Below are 23,764 nucleotides of genomic sequence, written 5' to 3'. Positions count from 1 at the left end.
ACGCAAGCCAACTCTATGCCACAGTCCCGCCGGCCCCACAGAGGCCCCAAGAAAGCCACAGACTGCCCATACCAACCAGCGCTACACACACTGAGCAGCTTTCTCAGAGATAGGAGGGTCAGGAAGAATGAAAACAAAAACAAAGAACACACGGTAATCTCAGCCCAGGTACCAGAGAGCACTGCCCGAATGCCAAACTGTGTCCACACGGCACCTATAGCAGGCCAGGCAGGCCCCAAGAGGGAAGGATGCGACTGAGCTCCCTGCACAGGAAGCTGCAGGTAGCCGACAGGCCCGGGGTAGGAGAGCCATTGGAAGCTGCAGGAGTAAGCTTAGTAGATGAAGGAGTAACAAAAGGCTTTTCATTGAAAGATTCACAAAAGTATTTTTTCATTTACTAAAATAAATGTCATTGAAGTGTCTCAAGTAATAAAAAAGCATGTGGAAAGACATCACCCTCTGAGCACACTATAGTCACATGTAATATGCCACTGCACCTTCACGATGTCACATCTTAGTTTTGACACAGGCAGATAGGCTCAGCAGCTAGGGCACCAGTCACATACACCAGAGCTGGTGGGTTCGAATCCAGCCCAGGCCTGCCTAACAACAATGATAACTACCACCAAAAAATAGCCGGGCGTTGTGGTAGGCGCCTGTAGTCCCAGCTACTCAGGAGACTAAGGCAAGAGAATCACTTAAGCCCAGTGTGAAGTTGCTGTGAACTGTTGATTCCAGGGCACTCTACTCAGGATGACAGCTTGAGACTCTGTTTCAAAAAAAAAAAAATTTTTTTTAAAGTAACAAAGATAAAATCATGTGACACCAACAGAAAGGCTTAACCAGGCTCCTACAGGTAGGTATCAAGTGCAAGTTCTGAAACATATGCCACCTTGATGCAATTTCCTGTCATTAAATAGATTCTTTCATACAGAATCTCAATTCCAGTTGTAAAAGTACCAAATATTTCAACTAAAAAAATTAGAGATACCCTCTAAAGATCCAAACATATGCGTGTGTACACATCCTGCACACTCACATACCCCCAAAACTGCACATTTAAAGAAAAGAGAATTAAAACGATGGTGAAAAGTTTACATTAAAAATAATAACACAGGCCAGGCATGGTGGCTCATGGCTATAATCTGGGAGGCCAAAGCAGGTAGATAGCCTGAGCTCACAGGTTCAAGACCAGTCTGAGCCAGAATGATATCACGTCTCTAAAAATAGCCAGGCGTTGTGGCGGGCACCTGCAGTCCCAACTACTCAGGAGGCTGAGGCAAGACAATCGCTTGAGCTCAGGAGTTTGAAATTGCTGTGAGCTGTGACATCACGACACTCTACTGAGGGCCAATGAGACTCTGTCTCAAAAAAAATAAGTAATAAAAACAATAACAGACATTACCAAGAAGATAAAAAGACAACCCACAGAATGGGAGAAAATATTTGCAAATCATCTGATAAAGGTCTAGTATCCAAAATACATGAAGAACTTTTGCAGTTCAACAAAAGGACAAACAATGCAATTTTAAAATGGGCAGAGGACTTGAGACATTTCTTCAAAGAAATATACAAATAGCCAAAAGCACTAAAGATGCTCAATGTCATTAGTCATTAAGGGAAAATGCAAATCAAAACCACAGTGAGGCAGTGCCTGTGGCTCAAAGGGGTAGGGTGCCGGCCCCATATGCCGGAGGTGGGGGGTTCAAACCCAGCCCTGGCCAAAAACCGCAAAAAAGAAAAAAAGAAAACCACAGTGAGATACCACTGCACACCCACCAGGGTGGTTATAATTTTAAAAAGAAGAAAACAACAGGTTTAAAAGCCTCAAAAACAGAGAGAAGTGACAGCCATGCAGCACTGGGAGCACAGCAAAGGCCTGACCTGCTGGCTTCCCCACGCTCAACAGGAGCTTTTACATTCTGGAAACTTCCACCCTGATTAGCACACACTCCTCCATCAGGGAGGGCCTTGCAATTCATTGACAAATTTCTCTGCTGCTTTAGGACGAGCAGAGGATTTATCACCACAAATCTTTAAAAATTTAATGCCACGTCTGTCCTAAATGCCTGCAGCCAGCCTACTCAACATCCAGGAATGCCCTTCAGCTTTCAGCTCCTGGTGACAGAGCCTGCTCAGTCCATGTATTTTGGCACAGCAGGACATGGCATGTGTCCACTGAGAGGTCAGCACATCCCTCTCTTTGAGCTTTGTGCAATGTTTTTCTACTTTCTGTTAACATTCATTCATCCCTTCAGCAGAGAATTCCAACCCCCTTCTGTTTACTTGGGTCACACATGGTCATCCCAGCACTACGCTCTTCTGCAAGATGCTCCCCACACTCACACCGCTGCCCAGCTGCCCCACAGCTGGACTCCTGTGCTATAGAGAAACATAAATGCTTCCTCTTTTTCTTGTCACTGTTACCTACAGAGAAAACCATAGCCTTTTTCAACATTTTCAACAATATTTTTGCACCACAGAGCACAGAATAAGTGGAAAAACATAGTGAGTAGTACACGCAGGTCTGCAATCCAGCACTAACACGCCCAGCCCACGTGCCGAGTGGCAGCCTCTGGTGGGCACCTGGGTCAGGGAGGCCTAATATGCTTGGGAAAGACGCATTGCAGCTGAAGGGGCTGGGAGGCCTTTCCTCCTTCAGAGGTGCTGAATGAACTGTTATCCTTGGCCTACATTTTGACTATGACCCATCACAAGGTCAGATTCGGGGTTTTCACTTGTGGCATCTACACTCAAAAAAGTTTCAGGTCTTTGCGAGGAAAGCATGGTGGCTCATACCTATAATCCTAGCACTCCGGGAGGCTGAGGCAGGTGGTCTGCCTGAGCTCACAGACCAGCCTGAGCTAGAGCAAGACCCCATCTCTAAAAATAGCCAGGCGTTGTGGCAGACGCCTATAGTCCCAGATACTTGGGAGACTGAGGCAAGATAATCACTTGAGCCCAAGAGTTTGAGGTTGCTGTGAGCTGTGAAACCACAGCACTCTACCAGGGGCCATGAGTGAAATTCTGTCTCAAATTAAAAAAAAAAAAAAAAAAGTTTCAGGTCTTGGATTTTCAGGTTAGAGTTATTCAACCTGTATAAAAACTCAAGCGGGAAGTGATGAAGGGGAGAGTGTGTTGTGTGCTGATTAGAGGACAGGCTAAGAAACTGCGACTTTAAACATCACAGTACAAGCCTAAAGAACACCACTAAAGAAGAAACAGAAGCAGCAGAACATCCAATTCCCAAACCGACAGAGGAAGAAGATATGGGATGGGACGAGGGTGAGACTAGGGGACACGATGGTAACCACAATTTTTTAGAAGGCAAGAAAGATGCTTTTTTTAAAAAGAATAGAAAAGATGATTGATTCAAACAGTAAGGCAGGAGGCCCAAACCCAAACATGCCAGTACTTAGACTGAATGTAAACGGACAAAATTCACCAGATTAAAATCAGAGAGTAGGGTTTTTCTTTTTGGTTTCTTTTTTTGAGACAGAGTCTCACTATGTCGCCCTGGATAGACTGCTGTGGTATCACAGCTCACAGCAACCTCAAATTCTTAGGCTTAAGTGATTCTCTTGCCTCAGCCTCCCAAGTAGCTGGGACTATAGGCACCCGCCACAACACCTTGCTATTTTTTGGTTGCAGTTGTCATTGCTGTTCAGCAGGCCCAGGCTGGGCTTGAACCTGCCAGCCTTAGTGCATGTGGCCAGTGCTCTACACACTAAGCTACAGGCACCACCCAGAGAGTAGGTTATTTTACTTAACATGCATCTAAAATGTTAAGAACCTAGCACTATGGGAGGTCAAGGCTCAGAAGTTCAAGACCAGCCTGAGCAAGAGCAAGACCCCATCTCTAATAAAACTAGCTGGGCATGTGGCGGACACCTGTAATCCCAACTACTCAGGAGGCTAAGGCAAGAGAATCACTTGAGACCAGGAGTTTGAGGTTGCTGTGAGCTGTGACACCACAGTACTCTGCCAAGGGCAAGAGAGTGAGACTCTGTCAAAAAAGGAAAGGAAAAGGCAGGGAAAGGGAAAGGGAAGGAAAGGAAGAAAGAGGAAATGTAAGAATGAAAAAAGTTAAAAGGATAGAAAAAGGCATATTGAAAAACGCTAACCAAAGGATGGCCGGGTGGCTGTGTCACCATCAGACAAAAGGAGCTTTGATCCACCAGACCCCTTTCTGCTTCCTAAGGCAGGTACACCATCACAAAGGTGATACAGTGTATTACATGCCAAACACTGTTCCAAAATCTTGATATATATTAATTCCTTAAACTTGAAAACAGCCCCATGTTCCATTCCCAGGTGTATACATAAGAGAACTGAAGACTTGACCTACACAGAATGCTGCACATCACCACCGTTTATGGCAGCTTTATCCATCAACATGTCTATTAACAGAGAAACAGAATGTGGTCTGTTGACAAGCCGTGGACCGATTGTGTCCCCCCAGATTCACATGGAGCCTGAACTCCCAGAACTCAGGATGTGCTGCATTTGGAGATGACGCCTTTGCAGAGCTAATTAGAGTGACATGAGCCTCACGGGGTGCCCTGATCTGACAGCACCAGTGTCCTCATAAGAGCAGGACACACAGACAGACACATGAGAGGTGACATGTAGACACAGCAAGGAAGCCTCAGGAGCAACTGAGCCTGCAGCAGCTTGGTCCTGCTGCGATGCTCCCTGCTTCCTTTCTACTCCTGCCTGTGGTTTGAGACCTTCTTTTTGCTCACAAGCTCTTAAGGAAGAGTCAACGGACGACTTATGTGGCTCTGCAGTCACCGCTGTACACACCACAGTCGTCTTCGTGGGGTTTTACACCATCTTAAAAATATAAAAACTGTTTTTGGCTCCAAAACTTCACAAAGGAGGCCAAGTTCAGATGGGGACAGCAGGCTATAATTTTACACTCCTGCTTAAGACTTTAAATTTCCAGTGAAGCAGCCATTAGCTGTATCCCAAAGTTTTAGATATGAATAATTGTTACTGTTTTTATTTATTTATTTATTTATTTATTTTGTTACCCTTGATTGAGTGCCAGGGCATCATAGCTCACAGCAACCTCAAACTGTCAGGCTTAAGCGATTCTCTTGCCTCAGCCTCCCAAGTAGCTAGAACTACAGGCACTCACCACAACACCCGGCTATTTTTTTTAGAGATAAGGTTTCAGTCTGGCTCAGGCTGGTCTTGAACTCCTGAGCTCAGGCAATCCATGCTTTTATTTTTTAATTTTTTTTTTATTTTATTTAGAGACAGAGTCTTGCTCTGTCGCCCTGGGTATAGTGCCATGGCATCATAGCTCACAGCAACCTCAAACTCTTGGACTCAAGTGATCCTCTTGCTTCACCTGGGATTACAAGGCTCTGCTATTTTTAGTAGAGACAGGGTCTCGCTCTTGCTCAAGCTGGTCTCGAACTCCTGAGCTCAAGCAATCCACCTGCTTCAGCCTCCCAGAGTGCTGGGATTACAGGTGTGAGCCACCGTGCCTAGCCTACACTACAGACTTTTTCTAATCAAGTAATCAACAATTAAGACAGGTGTTTTGGGTGGCGCCTGTGGCTCAAAGGAGTAGGGCGCCAGCCCCATAAACCTGAGGTGGAGATCTGGGGTTCCCCCGCCCACCTCTGTCTGCTTTTGTCTGTGCTGTTACATTTTTTTCTTTTTTTTTTTTTTTTTTTTAATAGAGACAGAGTCTCACTTCATAGCCCTCGGTAGAGTGCCGTGGCATCACACGGCTCACAGCAACCTCCAACTCCCGGGCTTCAGCGATTCTCTTGCCTCAGCCTCCTGAGTAGCTGGGACTACAGGCGCCCGCCACAACACCCGGCTATTTTTTGGTTGCAGTTAAGCCGGGGATGGGTTTGAACCCGCCACCCTCGGTATATGGGGCCGGCGCCTTACCAACTGAGCCACAGGCGCCGCCCGCTGTTACATTTTTCATTGATGTTATTCATAGCATGAAGGAAGGCAAAGAGAATCTGAAACCTGGCACCAGCCAAAAACTGCAAAAAAAAAGTGCTTTGAGCTCTCTGGAGGGTAGTAAGCTTGTCCACTTATCTCTGTAGCACTATTACTTTTTTGCTCTTCATGGTCTTAAGCAGTAAGACCCACAAGTGTCAGCCCAAGTGGCCAGTCAGGCCTCACCGACACTCCAGGGCAGCATGGCCTCACAGCCGGGGTCACGATTTGCTCCTCCAGACTGTGCACATCCCTGTCCTAAAACCAGGGAAGGCATCCTGGCAGAAGGTTCCCCACAGGATAAGGTAGCACAATACAAAGCCCCATAACACTGTGGGGGCTGTGGCACAAGGAACCCCCAGCTTCTGGGCCAGCCCCCCGCTGCCTCTGGGGTCACTGTGAGGGGTCATGATTTGTCCAGGGCCTTAGAACAATGTCCAGGGCCTTAGACACCAATGCCTGCCTCAGAGCCATGTGCTCAAGGAAGCAACCCGAGCTAACAGAACCACCAAGAACCACCTAAAAAGACTATCTAAAGAGCAACTTTAGAACGTTAAAGATATGAAGAGGAAGGAAACCCATAGCAAAGGGAAATCAATGCCTGGAAGTAAACATTAAAGAGGTACTCAGTGCAGTAGGAGGCAACGTGATGGAGCCAGGACACAGCAGGGTGAGCAGGAGCCACAAGAGTCACCACAACAGACGTGGGGGGCCAGCATGACTGGAAAGATCTGGGGTCCCCCGCCCACCTGTCTGCTTTTGTCTGTGCTGTTACATTTTTCATTCATGTTATTCGTAGCATGAAGGAAGGCAAAGGGAATATGAAAGTTAACTTTTTAAGTGCTTTTGTCCACGTTTTAGTAAAGGACTTCTATACTGACACAGACATGTGAAAGCAAACTCACCACAAAGAGCTGTTCCCAGAGAGCCAGATAGCCAGAGTCAAGGCCAAGAACAAGAAGAGAGAGCAGTGGGCAACTGGGGGACCCTCAGACTCCAAGTTCACAGCCCTGAACTGCCTCTACCAATCAAGACAACACAAGCCTTAGCTCAGAGTGTCCAGTGTCCCTTCGGACACAGAAGCTGCCAATCAACTCCAGCAAGGGAGGGTAGGGTGGAGGGAATAGTGGGGGGACCTGGACTCCAGTTTAAACAGATGAACAAGCCCCTCACCACTACTCTGACTGCTCACTTTGCATATTCCTTGGTCAAGTTGTCAGGAGGGAGGAGCCAAGGGATCGTGTGTGGCATAAAAGCTGCCTGAAGGGCACACCCAGAAACTGCAGCCCTCCCACCAGGGCCCAGGCCCAGGCACCACCCAGCCCTGCAAGGCTTTGCTCCGGCCTGCAGCCCAGACTCTTCCCCTCCCAGAAGCTGCAGCCCCCCACTAGGCCCAAGGCCAGGCACTATCCAGCCCTGCAGGGCTCTGCTCCCATCCTGCAGCCCAGACCTTTCCCCTCCCAGAAGCTGCAGCCCCCAGCCAGGCCCAAGGCCAGGCACTATCCAACCCTGCAGGGCTCTGCTCCCACCTGCAGCCCAGCCCCCCACCCCCCACCCTTGAGGTTTACAGTTAGGGTTAAAGAGAAACAGAGAGGCTGTTGCCCCACTGTCACCCCTCAAAAAAAAATAAATTTCCTCCATTTTTGTTCACAAAAATGCAAATGGTGGGCCAGGCACAGTGACTCATGCCTATAATCCCAACACTCTAGGAAGCTGACTGAGTGGATTGCTTGAGCTCAGGAGTTCAAGACCAGCCTGAGCAAGAGCAAGACCCCATCTCAAAAACAAACAAACAAAAAAACAGGCGATGTGGCAGGCGCCTGTAGTTTCAGCTACATGGGAGGCTGAGGCAAGAGAATCACTTAAGCACAAGAGTTTGTGGTTGCTGTGACACCGTAGCACTCAACCAAGGGCAACAAAGTACAAATGGTGGCATCATTGGAATAATGAACAAATTAAATTCCAAGTAATGGCATCATGCCCCTCAGCCTCCAATTTACCAATAAAGTCCTCCATCTGCTCGTCCAAGGAGAAGCAGCATCCAGCAGGACACGTTCCCCTAACGGCCTCGCACAGCTCCAACCTAACTCACTACAACGGCCAGGTCAGTGAGAAGCAGCAGCAGCCTGATGCACAGCCCACCAGCATTCCCAGGTGCTCTCAGATGAGACACCAAAGGGCATCCACTGCCGGAAGGATGGCGCAGTAGGGCAGAGTGGGGCAGGCTATGAGAGGGTTCCCCAGAGCACCCTCAGGTACAGGCCAGGGAAGGCCACAGGCTGCTGGACCAGGCCTCAGACCAGGACACAGTAGGCAGAGCAGGCAACTGTGCCCTGTCCCATTAGCATGGCCTCCAAGACCTTCCCACAGAGGCTCCACAACAGGACCAGCCAGTGGCACCTGGGCACTCAAAGGGCAGGGGCTAAGCTCCTAAGAGGATGGCTAAGAGGCTTGTGAGGCACAGTCTGAAAGTCTGCAAACTCTCTGGACCCAGTGGGACTCCTGCAGGAACAAGCCTAGGTGTAAGTGTGCAGCAGCAGAGGGCAGCATGGATGAGGGTCCTGGAGAAGGAGAAAGGCCAGAGCAGAGTAAGGACAGGCGTTGGAGGCGAGGGAGAGGCCTCCAGGGCTGGGGTTCTGGGAAAAGCACCTTTCCCTGCAATCTCGCTACAGGGACAACCAAGAAACCAAAGGAACAGGCTTCTCAGTGGCAAGGATAAAAGATAAAAGCTATTGTGTATTTACCTATAACAAAATGACCCCCTTTCTCTACCACCCCTATGCAGCGACCACCAAAGGCTAGGTCTCCATAGCTCAGCCACAGCCCCAGGGTGCAGGGGGGTGCAAGAAGCCAGTCTCCTACCCACCGCCCCCATGTACAGAAGCCATCCCAGAACAGCAGAGCTGGGCATCCCGGGCCCAGAGGTAGATGGGGGTCAGTACCAGGGAAGGCCCAAAGCAGGCTGACCAGCACCACGTGCCCTAAGGGCAGGGCTGCTGCAGGTGCCCCCACGCCTACCCCTCAGAGGCATCTCCTCTGCCTCTGGCCCTCCAGCTGGGCTCCTCGGCCATGATTTCTGTGTATTGGACTTTGCAGCCACCCCCATTATGCATCCTAAGATTTGAGCTTGGTAACTTCTTTCCCTTTTTAAGGCTTAAGCTACAAGGTCAAAGAGGACAGGGACAGCAGCAACTGGCACTCTCTGGGCTGACGTACACAGGCCATCACCAAATGCCTCAGACCCAAGGAGAGCCAGCCCGCCCAGACCCATGAAACAGAATCCCTAAAAAGCTCAAGATCTGAAGGCCAGAGAATGTTGGGTTGGCCCTAAAGCAAGCCGGGCCCAGCCCCTATCCTGACTAACAGAGTGCCCCAGCTCAGCAAGACAGAGGGACTGGCAGGCAGCCCACAGCCCACCCACAGCAAAAGCAGAGTGCAGCTCACACACCTTAGCCCCAGCTGCTGGGGAGGCTAATGCAGGAGGATCAACTGAGCCCAGGAGTGCAAGTCCAGCCTTCAGAAAAATGAAATGGTGGGAGGACAAATATCCTCACACCCCACCAAAAATTAAAACTATCACTAAAATCCTTAAAGAAACAAGAACAGCTATACCAACTACTACAGAACAGTAAGGTACTAAAAAGGAATAGGCTGGGGTGGTGGCTCACACCTATAATCACAAGCACTTGAGGAGGCCAAGGTTGGGAGGATGACCTGAGGATAGACATTCAAGACCAGCTTGAGTGACATAGCAAGACCCTATCTCTACACAAAACAAAATAATCAGCCAGGTGTGGTAGCACCTGTAGTCCCAGCTACTCAGGAGGCCAAGGCAGGAGGATGCTTAAGCCCAGGTATTCAACCTCAACCTGCAGTGAGCTGTGACACCACCACTGCACTTCAGCCTGGCAACGGAGCAAGACCTGGTCTCAGAAGTAAATAAATAAAAACTCAGAAAGAACACTCAGGGACAGAACTCTTGGAAGCCAAAAAGTTGTAATGGTAGAAATGAAATACTTAAATGTTAGAAGACAAATCTAAGGAAACTAAGAATACTACGGGCACAGGAAAGACCCTACAGCTCAGAATCTGCACTTACAGAATCAGAAGTCCCTGTTCACACAAGATGCTGGACAAGGCAGAAGTATTGGGGAAAACAGACTGACAGTGCTCCAGCCCGGGAGGGGAGGGACAGGAGCACTCTGATGGGTTTTCCAGGTGACACTTGTCTGTGTCTTGTTGGGAAGACATTTGCCAGAACTCACTAAGTGGTGCACCTAAGATCTGTGCCCTTCCCTGAATGTAAATGTTACTTTTAAAACAAGAATCTAGGCCTGCGGAAGTGTTTAGGGTAAAGTGCACTGATGACAGGAACTAGTGTGAAATGCAGAAAAATGAACATGATGGATTGAACGGAAAAAACGGAAGGGAAGGAGATGCAGGTGGCTGTGTGTTAATCTTACAACCCCGGTGTTGGGATGAGTTCATTGCAGTATTCTTATAACTCGTCTGTTTGCAAACTTTCTTATTAATATCAAGAGAAAAAGAAATCAGAAATCAGAATGGCATAAGCTTTTCAACAGCAGTATGGAAGCTGGAGGCAACAAACAGCACTCAAAAGCATGAAAGTAAATGATTTCTGCCTGGAATTCTATACTAGCCAAACTAGCAATCAGGAAAAGGGTAGAAGAGACATTTTCAATTGCTGGACGTCTCCCCAGATCTGTCTCTCTTCCACCCTCTCTTAGGCACCTGTAGAAGGGACATGCTCCATCCAGAGGTAAAGGGCTGACGGGGGAGAAGACGGCCCAGAAAGCAGGGCTTCCAGCACTGACAGCTCTGTGCCGGGCAGGCAGGAGTGGGGCCAGGGGAGCTCAAAGTGCTACACTCTCCCATTCCGTCCGCAACACAGACTTCACCTAACAAATGCAAAAGATGTGACCTAATCATCTGTACCCTTATACTACTCTGAATTTTTTTTTTTTTTTGTACAGACAGAGTCTCACTTTATGGCCCTCGGTAGAGTGCCGTGGCCTCACACAGCTCACAGCAACCTCCAACTCCTGGGCTTAAGCGATTCTCTTGCCTCAGCCTCCCGAGTAGCTGGGACTACAGGCGCCCGCCACAACGCCTGGCTATTTTTTTTGGTTGCAGTTTGGCCGGGGCCAGGCTTGAACCCACCACCCTCGGTATATGGGGCCAGCGCCCTACTCACTGAGCCACAGGCGCCGCCCCTGAAATTTTTTTAAAAAGAACAAAAGACGACACCTATAACTGGCGATGGGGGGGGGGGGGCACAGAGCCAGCAGCAGATTGTTATTAGTCGGAATCAAGGCAGTAAATGCCAGATTACTAGCCAAGAAAAGGTCAAAGTGGTGCCCTGCAGAGGGCACAGCACAGACACCTGCTGGCCCCAGCGAGGGGCGGCCTGCTGGCCCAGCCCCCAGAGTCAGGTCCCAGCCTGGTCTTGCAGAGGCTCCACCTCCCACCTCGCCCTCCCAGAGTCCGCGGCCATCACAGCTGCCTATCCTCAGGAAGCCTCCCAAGTGACATCACATCTGGCTGGTGAGTGGAGGAGTCAGCTGCCAGCTTAATACCACTGAGTGGCTGACTCCAGTTGGTGCCCATGGAATAGACTGCCCAGACACCCAGTCCATGAGATCATGAGACACATACTAAGCAAGCAGTGGCTGCCCCAAGCCACTAAGTTCAAGTAGGTTTGTTCTCCAGCAAAAGATAAGAGGAACAGCAGGGAACTGTTTATTATGACAAGACTTATAGAACTGTTTTTCACTCTTTAAAGTATATGGATGTCCTGAAGGACCAAAGCGGAAGGAGAGCTTGAGCTCAGAAATTGGAGACCAGCTTGAGCAATACAGCAAGACCCCATCTCTACTAAAAATAGAAAAACTATGCCAGGTGCAGTGGCTCAGGCCTGTAATCCTAGCACTGGGAGGCCAAGGCGGTTGAATTGCCTAAGCTCAGGAGTTCAAGACAAGCTGACGAGAGCGAGCGAGACCCCATCTCTAAAAATAGCCAGGCGTTGTGGCAGGCGGCTATAGTCCCATCTACATGGGAGGCTGAGGCAAGAGAATCGCTTAAGCCCAAGAGTTTGAGGTTGCTGTGAGCTATGATGCCACGGCACTCTACCGAGGGCGACAACATGAGACTCTGCCTCCAAGTAAATAAATAAATAGAAATAGAAAAACTAGCCAGGCATGGAGGGCGCCTGTATTCCATCTACTCCTGAGGTTGAGGCAGGAGGATCACTTGAGCCCAGTAGTTTGAGGCTACAGTGTACAGTGTAAAGCTGTGATCATGCCATAGCCTTCCAGCCTGGGTAACAGAATGAGACCCTGTCTCTATCTTAAAAAAAAAAAAACTGAAATAAAGTACATGGACATTTAATTTGGACAAAAGTTTAAAAAAATTAAATATAAAAGTAAAAGCAAAGTAAAATCTTAAGTCTTAAGAGAAAATACAAAGAAACAACGCTGTCTGTCCTGGCAAACCTAGCCCGCCCTGTGCCATGGCACTCAGCTGCCACCAAGATGTAACACCAGCTGGTACCAACTCCTTCCCAGTCCCCAAACCGGCACCACATTCCAGCCCTCACTACAGTGGGGAGGTAGCCTTGGATTAAATAAGCAAGCGGCTGGGGAAAGATAAGGGAAGTGTCTTAGTCATTTTTTTAAAAGGGGCATGAGTGTGTGCAGCACAGGGGCTGTGCGGAGCTGACACACCCCCATGGCCCTGTAGTACAGCCGTGCGCCTGGCCCAGGGCAGGCTCCGGCAGGCCTCTGTGACACGGTGGTGAGGTCAGCGCCCAGCCTGCTGCCTCGGCTCTCCTACAGGACCCAAGTGAGGGTGAAGGATGAGAGGCACCTCTGTGAACGCTGCAGCCCCTGGGCCCATGTGTTTAAGAACAAATCCTAGTGTTTGCCTGCTACTGTGGAAAAACTCACATAAGATATCTTCATTATAATAGAAATATGTTTCAGAGCACAGCCTATACCACAGCAGCCTGTACCCTACCCAGGAACACAAAAACGCCTCCGAGCCATGGCTGTCTGGGCAGCACCAGCAAGGCACAGCCCTGAGCAGGAGCCTCCTGAGGCAAGGGGAGGCCCCTGCACACAGGGCCCAGTGCAGGGTGGGAGCAAACACATGAATCGTAGCTGCGGGCAGGAAGAATATCAGGTGCATCTCTACGCCCCGAGGGCTCAACTCCTACACTTAAATCCCTCCCACTGGAACAGCCGGCTCCAGTTTCACCGAGCAGGCGTGAGAACAGGTACAGCTTCTCAGCACCAGCAGCCACAGCCACTGGCACCTGGACGGCCACAGCCCAGCACTGCCTGCCTCTGGTAAGTACTATTTCTTTTCAAATTCAAGTTTCTTCCAAAAACTGCTCTCAGTGGGTAGTAGAGGAGCCTGGCTGGCTACACTGCTTGCCCAGCCCCCTACTCCCTTTGTGCTCAGAGACCCTTGGGTCCCAGCAGGTGCACTGCCCGGAATGCAGATCCTGGTTCACAGACCCAATAAGACAGACACTTCACGCTAAGAATATGAGCAAGCTTATCAGGAAATCAGTTGCTTATTTCTGCCATAAAATTTATAAGAGTTAAACCAAAACACAAGCTATATTATTGCTTGATTGTTCCTTAGCTTAAAAATAAATTTCACCATAAAAGAGGTAAGGCTTTACTCGTATATACATGTACACATAGAGAGAACAAATATATTAGGTGCTGATTTTAACTTCTGGTTTAATTTTTTAAACTTTTAAAGTTTAAAGTAAGTACTGTTTCGACATAAGCTTACAAAAGCAAAACTTTGAAAGGTTAAGTTTCTGTTTGGTTGTTAAGGTTTCATATACCCACAACAGATATGCACACACAGGGGCTTTTCCTTACACGAAAGTCACCTATCTGTATGAGAACAATTACCGACCTAATTATTGGTCAAATATGACCAAAGTCAGACTTCATTTAAGCAAAATCTATTTTGCTCTAGTCTTTATTTGCATTAACAAGGGCCTTCCAGTGTTTCAGGCTGGTTTCTTAAAGGTAAATGCAGCAGGCAAATTGTCAGGCTGTGTGCGTCTGCTGTTGAGAGCTACGCCAGCAGGTCAGGGTCTCGCTGGAACTAGAAAGAACCCCTGGCTACCTTTCAGATCCACTCCTCCAAATTATATTCCAGAAAACTGTCTTTATCCCTAGGTCATGGTTGTCCTGAAGTTTATCCTTCATTTTAAAGAACCGAGAGTCTGGGAGGGAGTGGCAGTCAATCACTAGAAAAGTTCAATCGGAGCAAAACTCACAAATCTCGTTCTTGCGACACCCTAGTGGGTAGGCGACAATGGTGTGTCCTTGAGTTACGCAACAGCGCCACATCACAATCTTGTAATTATGGCAAGCCCTGCAAATGCCCCACCTGACGGCTCCTCGCCAGGCGGCTAGACACCAAAGAGCGTGACAGCACTGCCCAGCACACGGCTAACACTCAGCACAGTCACCCAACCTGTCACAGAAACATCCCGTAAAGTTGAGCTATAATTACCTCTATTGTGTTCTACCAAAGTTCTTTAAGGAAAAAAAGGGCCTTTCTCTTGTCTATATGTCAGAGTCCCAACTCTTGAGGGAGTTTTTAAGGCCTGCCGGCCACTAAGTGTGTGACTAAGTCACACAGTGCCGTGAGTGTGGCATTAGTTGTCCACACTTAGGAACCTGTCTCAAAAGGGAGTGCACTGGCAATTTAGTACTTTTTAAAAACAAGACAGACAAAATCCTGTGGCCAACCGAAACCACAGGCTGTGCAAAACGCCATGTGGGCAGCTCTGCCCAGATGAACAGGGGGAGGAACGAGGTCTCAGGTCTCAGCTCCAGACACATCCAGAGGCAAAGTAAATCAGCTGAGCACAACAGGCCTCAAACACTTAGTTGTGAAGGAAGCATGTGTGAGCACAGAAGGAGTCTTGGTGCCAGCTCACGCTGGGGCTTATGCATGTTCTCGAGGCCCTGCATCCCACTGTGCCCTTCAGCGTAGGTACTGTCCATACCATGCTTGGTTTGAAATGGCTTGAGGAGGGAGGTTGTGGTGTGGGGCCAGGTTGGAAAAGGTTAGACAGCAAGCAGAGTGCGTGCTTACCAGTGCCCTTGGGGGCAGGTCTGTGACACCTGCTGGTGGTCCAGACTGCAAGCCTTGTGGTGTCCACACCAACCCCACATAGGGAACAGGAGGAAAGGTGCTGCCCTCCAAGGAGTTCATGCTGACATACTGACGCTGCAACTCCCAGGCTGTGGGGAGAAGGTGCCCCCCAGCTTAGCATCTGGCTCCACAGGCAAGGCTGAGACAAACCCCACAGGGAACCAAACTTCCTGTGCACGCAGAGCATGGGAGAGGGAGTGGGCAGCTGCCAGACGGCACAGTCCAGTGGGGGGTGACTAACGGGGGCCCTGGTAAAGCTCGGGCAGGAGGCAGAGCTCACAGCTGACATCACCACCCAGAATCCTGAGTGAGTACCACTTTATCCTCTTACCCAACTCCTTGCCATCCTGTAAGCCAGGCAAACTGCACGGCCCCATCTGAAGCAGCCATGCTCCCATTTGATCAGCAACCCATGTCATCCCAAGTCAGTTCATCTAAGCCCACTGCAACTACTGACCCTGAGACTCCATTTTTAAGTGGCTGAACCCTATGGCACCCTTACGATGGGGAGTCGGTGAGGCACAGCCCTCCCCAACCTCTCTGCTGCCTCTAAGCTAACAGAGCACAGAACAAAACAGCAAAGAGTTCAAATCCAGAGACAACCACATTTGGCTAAAAGAAAATACACATTGACATAAAAACAATTATTTCCCAAACTATCCTCTTGGGTAAGAGTTGGCCAACCTGTAACTTGCCTCCTGTAAGACTTTTGGAAAAACTTAGCCAATAGGAGTTTACTTGGTTTTTTTGCTTCAAAGTATCAGTAATATGAAATAACACTGTTTCCAGAACTCCCCTCTTCCTCCCAGCTCTCTGTCTCACAGGGAGGTGGTGTCCTGCATCCACACCAGCTCTCACTTGATACATGTTTTGCAACTGTCATCATTTTGATCATGATGCTTCCAGCTAGCGATGGGATCATCAGTTTTCAGATCTCTGCCATGACATATCCTACACTATCCTGGGAACCTGCCTTGCTGAGGTTCTCACGCCTTCAGAACCAGGCAGCAGGGCGCGGCATGCCCGCACAGGCCCGCTGACTTAGCCGGCTGGGCCGGCGCTCCGCTGGGATCAGGCGCTCGCTCCTCTCACTTCCTGAAGGGAGACAGGACAGCTGTGCTTTCACCACTCAGGGCACATCTGCCCCTAGGCACTGCCTGAACCCATAAAGAATTATTTCGCACTTTTTCTTTTAACAATGGGGAAGTGGAGAGACAAAGCTATTACCGCATGCTTGGGCTGCCTGGCTCTGACCCAGGGCCAGTGGCTCTGCGGTAGTGCTTGGTGGGGGTGCTGCAGGGCACTGGTTCCCGGAACCAGGTCACCTGCCCTGACTCAGTAGGTGGAGCTCTGTCTACCTGACACCCTCCCAGATGAAGGGGCAACCAAACACTGTATTTTTCACCCAAAATGCGTGCTTCACCATCAGTGCTACATGGGAGCTCCATCCGAGGCAGCAGCAGAGCCCTCTTTTCTGCCCACACTCCTGCTTAGCCAAGAAATGCCTTGAAGAACCTACATGCCAACAGAGGCCACTGGTGGGGAAGAGCGTGGGTCTCTGCACTTTTAGGAAATGTGAATATGTGAGCAGAGAAACCAGCCTGCTGGGAGAGAACCAGGTGGCTTTCTCAGAATTTGAGGCATCCATGTGAAAATCCAGGCCCTGCTCCTGCAGCTGCTCTGCATGACCTCATCTGGGTCAGGAATGTGGGAGGGGACAGAGACGTGGGTGAGGGTGACGACATTTTGTTTTGTGACAACAGCCTCTTAAGATTTCCCATACGTATTTCTGTTTAAAAGGCTGCTTTTCAGTTGAATGTTTCATCTACCCCCACGTCTACAAGGAGTTGTTTCATATGTTAAGTCTCACAGAGACTCAGGACCAAGCACATTCGCTCATTCCTTAAAACTGCAGCTGAAAACCACTTTCTTAAATCATTTCCATTTAACTCTATTTTTAAACCATCTGAAAGACCTTTTCCTCTTTATATTTTTTACATGAATTAAAGTGCCCAGCCATGATCCATGGCACTGAGGCCCAGCTCTCTGCCCGCAAAGCCCTCTTCCTCCTCAGTCCATGGCTGCCCAGCCCCCTGCCCGCACCTCCTCTTGCCACTCAGCCCATCACCTGGGCACTGTCAAGGGCCTCCCAGACTCAGGGCCTGGTCCTCAGCTCTGGGTTAGGAGGCAGAGGGAACAATCGGGCCCACAACCTCAAAAGGAAACTTAGGGCTGGGGAGACCCTCTGGGAATGTCTGGAAGGGCAGGCCAGACATATTCATAGGCCCTGGCAGTCCCAGTATTGTGAGAGCATGGGCAGAGGCCTGGGCCCACTTTCTGAAGGGCAAAGGCTGGGACAGTAGGCCCCCATGATCCAGCCACGTCTGTACCAGGTACCACTCACACCCTGGTCTCCTGTGGGCCACCATGCTGCAAAGCTTCAGCCCTGCCACCTGGAGGTGCACCCAGGCAGGCCGCCACTGGCTTTGCTACCTTGATGGCAGGCTGGGGTGCACTCAAGGGCTGACCCACAACATCACCAAGGGGTGCAAAGGATGGCAGCATGGCACCCACGGGACTTATGAACTCACCTGGCAGCATTTCAAACCATTTGTGTCAACATAAGCACAGCATTTATATTTGTATCTGAGAAAACACAAATGCTACTTGACAGAGCTGACTCTTCACTGGTGCTTCCATAAGCCCAGGGCCACGTCGCAGGTGTCTGGTGATGCTTTCATCACTACACACCTGTTTGCAGAGCACGTGGCTAACGTGGGCAGAGCCACAGAGCATTTGACTGAGGGCCCAGTCACGTTGTTGCTGCTGCAAGTGTGTGACTTCCGTGGTGACGGAGCCTATAGGTCGTACTAAAGGCAAAGCCCGGTGGCAGCACTGGGGTGAGACCTCGTCCAGGGCTCCGGGGACACAGGGGAGGGGACTCTGGAGGAAAGGTGCAGATACAGGATCAAAGTCCCTCAAACTCAATGAGTAAGAGGCATTCTCGGGCTTGCTACAGAGCCTTCCACACACCACACTCCTCTTGGGCTGGGCAATTCTTTCAGGTCAGACTCAGAAAAACAGAAAACATCGTGGGGCAGTTCTAGGGTCTTGCCACTACATCCCCTTAGACACAGGTGGGGTAGACACAGGTGTGTCTTGTGCCTGTCTCTGCTGCAGTGAGAGCTCAGACCAGCTTTTCCTGCACCCCTGACCCCGTATTTGTCCTTATTGCAGCTCCCGCCACCTGATGCAGGAGACTCTCCTCACCAAACCTTCAGCACATGCAGCTGATGCTAAACAGTGCTTAGAAAAACTGGGATTCGCCTCTTTAAAAACACCACCAAGACTGAGTTGAACAGGCGTTAACAGTGATCATACCACGTGGAAAACCAGAGTCCAAAATACAAAGTGGTAAAATGAGTCTTCTCAAAGAACGAAAGCCAAAAAAGCCACATTACATCCCACGGCCTCCAGGAAAGCCCTTCAAGTACAAATGTTTCCAATGTCCCTTTACATGCAACGAGAAGTCCCACCTCTTCAACCACATGAAGTACGGTCTCTGCAAAAACTCCATCACACTGGTGTCAGAGCAAGACCGAGTTCCCAAGTGCCCTAAATCTAGCTCAACCGACCCTAAACAAAACAGCCAGCCAGGCCCCACAGCTCAGCCGGCCTCCAGGGCTGGTGCAAATGGACGCTCCAACTTTGACTCAAAGCCTCAACATGGCATGGCCAAGGAAGACGTCAAGGAGAACCTGGAGCTGCAGGCTCGGGGGGCCCACAAGGGCCCAGGACAGAAACCCACGCTCCACAAGGAAATGGCACCCACAAGTCCAGCTCCAGAAGCCACCCTCAGCACCCAGCCTGCTCCAGAAGGCGTGGTTCGCCCATCGGCATTTGTCCCGGTCGGAGAGCACAGACTTAAGGGGCCAGAAAGCGCAGAGGCAACTGAGCTGCTGGCACTGACCAACTCCACTGCCAAGGCCACCTCCTTTCACACTGAATCTGCATTCCATCCTCCTGGCTACCCCTGGAAAGCCGGCTCCCCTTTCCTCCCTCCAGAGTTTCCACCTAAAATCTCATCAACAAAGGGGTTTGGGGCCCTTTCCCCTTATGTGCACCCCACAATCCCAGAGTATCCACCTCACTTTTACACTGAGCACGGGCTGGCCACCATCTACTCACCCTACCTGCTGGCCACTAGTTCACCCGAGTGTGACGCACCCCTGCTGTCGCTCTACAGCACCCAGGACCAAAGACACTTCCTGCCTGCCCCAGGCCCACCACCCAAGCACCTGAACCCACCTCTGTCCACCTATGACCACTACAGATTTCTCCAGCAATATCACTCCAGCCTGCCGATTCCTTATGGACTGTACAGGCCAGAGTCTGCTTTCTCCTCCTATGGTCTCAGACTCCCACCCACCACTGGCCTCACCCGAGACCAAAGCTCCCACTCACTTGATGAAGCCCCCCCGGTCTACCTAGCCTCGAGTCCTTCCAAGTTAAACCCTTTGAACACCCACAAAAAACACACAGAACTTGAAAAAGAAAGTCTAATCTCCGAGGCAAAAGACCCTCCCAAAGCTGGGCAGAAGGACACAGAGGGGGCCAAGATGAGCCCCCGTGAGGGCAGTGCAGCCACAGGCTCCCCAGGCAGGCCGAGTCCCACCAACTTCACACAAACACACCAGGTGTGCGAGGGCCTGTGTGACCTCTCCAACAGGGCAGCCCCAAACACCCTGGAGAGACTCTACCAGCCCGAAGAAAGCCTCACTGCCTTCAAGCCTGTCAAGAAGAGCACAGAAGGCCCACATTGTGCCCAGGCTCCCATAAGAAGAGCCGGGTCTCCAAAAAGGTAAGAAAATTTCATTTCTAAAACCTCCAAGGTAATTTCTGGGTTGGGCTCAATTAGCCACATTTGTACTTGCTCAAAATGCTTTATGTGGTCACTTTTCTAATAAAGCTCCTGCTAAGCCTTCTCCTGATCTCTTCTAGCCTCTGCGCTGCAGACGGAGACACTCTCAAGCAAACAGGTAGTGCCTTTCTCCTCGCCGAGGTCGCACCTTCCAGTCCAGAGGACAGCTCCAGGATGGGCCCCCTTAACCTCTCCAAGAAGCCAGAGACAAAACTGACAGCTGCTAAGGGACAAGTGTACCAAGACAGCTCCCCAGCAGTACCCACAGGCTTCCCAGAGCTGCAGGACCTGCCTCTCAACCTGTCAGTGAGGGACCCCTGCAACGCCCCAGCCACAAGACCTGCTGTCCCTACACAACCACCAGGTGCAGACCTGGCTGCTGCTGCTCAAGAAACCGAAACGGAAATTTCTGGAGATGGAAGCCACACTGAGACAAAGCAAGGCAGTCTGGGTGCTAACGAGGCCCCATCAACCAGCTCCACGCGCCAGGCCCCGGATGCACCCGCAGCAGACAGCATCGAGGAGCAGAAGCAAACAGCAGCTGTGGCCCTATGCCAGCTAGCAGCCTACAGCCCAGGGAATGGCCAGGTGGGCGATGGGGAGCCCACAGGCCAGGAGGCTGCCAGCCTGCAATACGCACCCACTCTCAGCTCCACGGAAGGCCAGGCGGCTCTGTGTGACCTCAGACCCAAAGGACAAAAGAGGACAAGTCAGAGGGACACAGGAAGATCCCAGCAAGGACCTAAGAAAGCGAAGCCGAGTGACACTGCACGAGTGCTCACGCTGCGAAAGAGAGCCCGGCTGTCCTGAGCACTGCCCCCACTGCCCGTCCCAGCAACTCCTTCGCTTTCGCTACCTGGCCAGTCTTCACACGTGCAGTTTCTTTTCCTCAAGAAACAAAAACAAGCTGCAATTTGATTTTTGTAAATATTAAGTATGAATGTTAAAAGGTGCTCCTACTTTTGTTTGTAAAAACATATGTGACTCAGAGTATGTGACTGAAAAATCAAACTTTGGCTTTCATTTTTGTAAAATGTCAAATGAAATGTATAGAACCAGAGGTGACTTTGAGGGAGAGCCATGTTATGGGATAGCCTCTGCAAATGCCTTCTTATAAATATGTCAGCACTACAACAAATTGCTTTTTTTTTTTATTAGATCTAACTGTACATTTTGACATAATAATGAAAAAGATCAAGAAAAACCACTTTCAGTACTAGCATCACAGATGCTGTATGTAAAAAAAAAAACACGACCTGTTACGATTAAATAATACACAAACACCAAGAGGCTATTTATACAAATAATTTAATTCCATTAGGGAAAATGTCTTAATGGTGAAGGTATTCTCAATTTTTTCTATTTGTTTATGTTACAATGAATTTTCTGACTTATTAAGGCTTGTTTTCCATTCCCTAAAATGATGTATATGTTTCTAATTTTCCAACACTCGTGAACTTTAAGGACACATAAAAAGACAAAATAAACTGTTATCATTTTGTCATAATACTCAATGAAAAAGTTTACAGCAGAAGCAGCTGTGTGTCACGTGAACGTCCATAAATGCGTGGGGGGGAGGGGTGTGTGTGTGCCTGGGTGTGAACATGTGAGTGCATGTGCATGAAAGTGTGTGCGGGTGTGCATGTGGGGAGGTGTGCGTGTATGCACATGTATGTGCATGTGGAGGTGTGTGTATGTGCACACATGTAGATGTGTATGTGTGTTGTGTGTGCATGTCTGCATGAGTGTGTTTGTATGTGTGCATACAGGTGTGCATGTGGAGGTGCATATGTGCACTGTGAGTGTGCATGCACACATATGTGCATGTGTATAAACTAATGGCCAAAGAAAGGCATGAGCAAGTCACCCCTGAGACTACTCAAAGGCCAGACGAGACTCAGCCTCAGTACATTAGAGAACACGTTTTTAGAGCCTCAACCCCTAAAACCCTTCTCATAATAGCCCTTTCCCCCACCTTTGAGAGAGAGGTGGCCTCTTGCCCAACATGTGCGAAATCACACATCATTCCAGAAGCTGGCAGAGAAACCCCTCCCTAGGGCAGGTGCTTCTCCCTCCATCACTTTCACCAGGACTGAGGCGGCCCTCAGGATGATGCCCAGAGGCGGAACACACAGTTATCCAGAACTCAAGCCTGGGAAAGTTCAAATGCCCAGCACAGCCAAAGCAAAATCCCTGCCATTTCCAACTACTTATTTATGAAGACAAGGCTTCTTAGTACTTTGAGCTAAAAATAAAAATAGTATTGATGTAGAATCCTGTCTTATTCTGGCTGAAAACATGACTCATCAAAAGATAACTGGTTCTTGAAATCCATTTTATTAAGAGCAAAATTTTAATAAAATGTTATGTTTTAGTCGACTTTGTACTAATTTTTTAAACACAATCTAGAAAAACTTAAAAGTTTAGCACCCTAGAAAGTGTAAACGTTAAAAGTTTCTAGTAATACACCTTTTTTTGCTGCAGATACATGATACGGAGAATAGCATATTCTTAAACACAGACATATGTTACACTGGGATAAAATGCTCTGGAGAAAGTAAATGGAAATGTGAACTCAAGTAGAAAAAGAGTAAAATTCATGTGAAACAAAAATTGCCCATGGCGGGCAGCGCCTGTGGCTCAGTCGGTAAGGCGCAGGCCCCATATACCGAAGGTGGTGGGTTCAAACCCGGCCCCGGCCAAACTGCAACCAAAAAAAATAGCCAGGTGTTGTGGCAGGCGCCTGTAGTCCCAGCTACTTGGGAGGCTGAGGCAAGAGAATCGCTTAAGCCCAGGAGTTGGAGGTTGCTGTGAGCTGTGTGAGGCCACGGCACTCTACCGAGGGCCATAAAGTGAGACTCTGTCTCTACAAAAAAAAAAATTGCCCATGAAATTCTTCATGGGAGCTGGTAGAGATGACATTATCATAAAATATTTGAGAGAGCTGTGCAACAACTTTTAAATGACAGACTTGGGGTGGCACATAACATGGTTTGCAACTGGTTAGAGTTATATGAAACTACAGATGCCCTGTAAGGGGGTGCGCACTTGACCCCGTACTTCCCCAGGGCATATGAGGTCACTGCTTCACGCTTCCCTAATGAAGCAGGAAGAGCACCAGGCGAGCCCCCAACCACATCCAGAGCCCACCTTCAGACACACACACACACGACCCACTCTCACAGTCCAGACATGACCACAGGGCAAGTGCGCAGAGTTTACCAGCAAGACGCAAAGTCACATACTTTGCAGACCGCACCTCACGCTTCACACCCCGAAGAAAACAGCCCTCTGCGTCAAGGGCCCAAAGACCCTGGGAATACCGAGAGCTCAGTGTCTGCATCGTCTTAAATGACAAGCAGGAGGAACCAGATGCAGAGACCACCACTGCAGGGCTGCAGCACGGGAACTGTCCCCCGAACCCTACTGTGCAGGCCATGTGTAGCTGCAGCATGCACCACCCATGAAAATGCCACTCCCTCAGTGCAGCTCCTCCAGAGGTCATCTGCAACAGCACATCTACAGCAACCAGGGCAAGCCCTTTGCCCTAGAACTTTGTAACTCCCCCTAAAAGTTTTATTTTTTAACTACATTACTTTTCTGCATTCAGGTATACCCCAACTTACTAAAAGTTTCTAACTTTCACATACAAAAAGTTAAACA

General features: G+C 49.4%; 2 protein-coding genes across 2 annotated transcripts in view; one reads left to right on the top strand and one right to left on the bottom strand.

The window, feature by feature from the left end:
- TBCD (tubulin folding cofactor D) overlaps window positions 1-23,764 on the bottom strand; it is a 149,673-nt gene that overhangs the window by 74,854 nt on the left and 51,055 nt on the right. The window lies entirely within an intron of this gene.
- On the top strand, window positions 12,901-22,622 carry ZNF750 (zinc finger protein 750). The gene is made up of 3 exons (XM_053569263.1): window positions 12,901-13,337; window positions 18,418-20,041; window positions 20,182-22,622. The coding sequence occupies exons 2-3, from the start codon at window positions 18,600-18,602 to the stop codon at window positions 20,909-20,911; spliced, it is 2,172 nt and encodes a 723-aa protein (XP_053425238.1). The 5' UTR covers window positions 12,901-13,337; window positions 18,418-18,599; the 3' UTR covers window positions 20,912-22,622.

This window comes from Nycticebus coucang, chromosome 18 (assembly GCF_027406575.1).
Source record: "Nycticebus coucang isolate mNycCou1 chromosome 18, mNycCou1.pri, whole genome shotgun sequence".
NCBI lineage: Eukaryota > Metazoa > Chordata > Mammalia > Primates > Lorisidae > Nycticebus > Nycticebus coucang.
This window is presented reverse-complemented; position numbering and strand designations above follow the sequence as displayed.

Coding starts and splice junctions, on each gene's coding strand:
- ZNF750 (XM_053569263.1), top strand. CDS start 18,600: ATGAGTCTTCTCAAAGAACGAAAGCCAAAAAAGCCACATTACATCCCA. Junction 20,042..20,181: donor AGAGCCGGGTCTCCAAAAAG/GTAAGAAAATTT, acceptor GATCTCTTCTAG/CCTCTGCGCTGCAGACGGAG.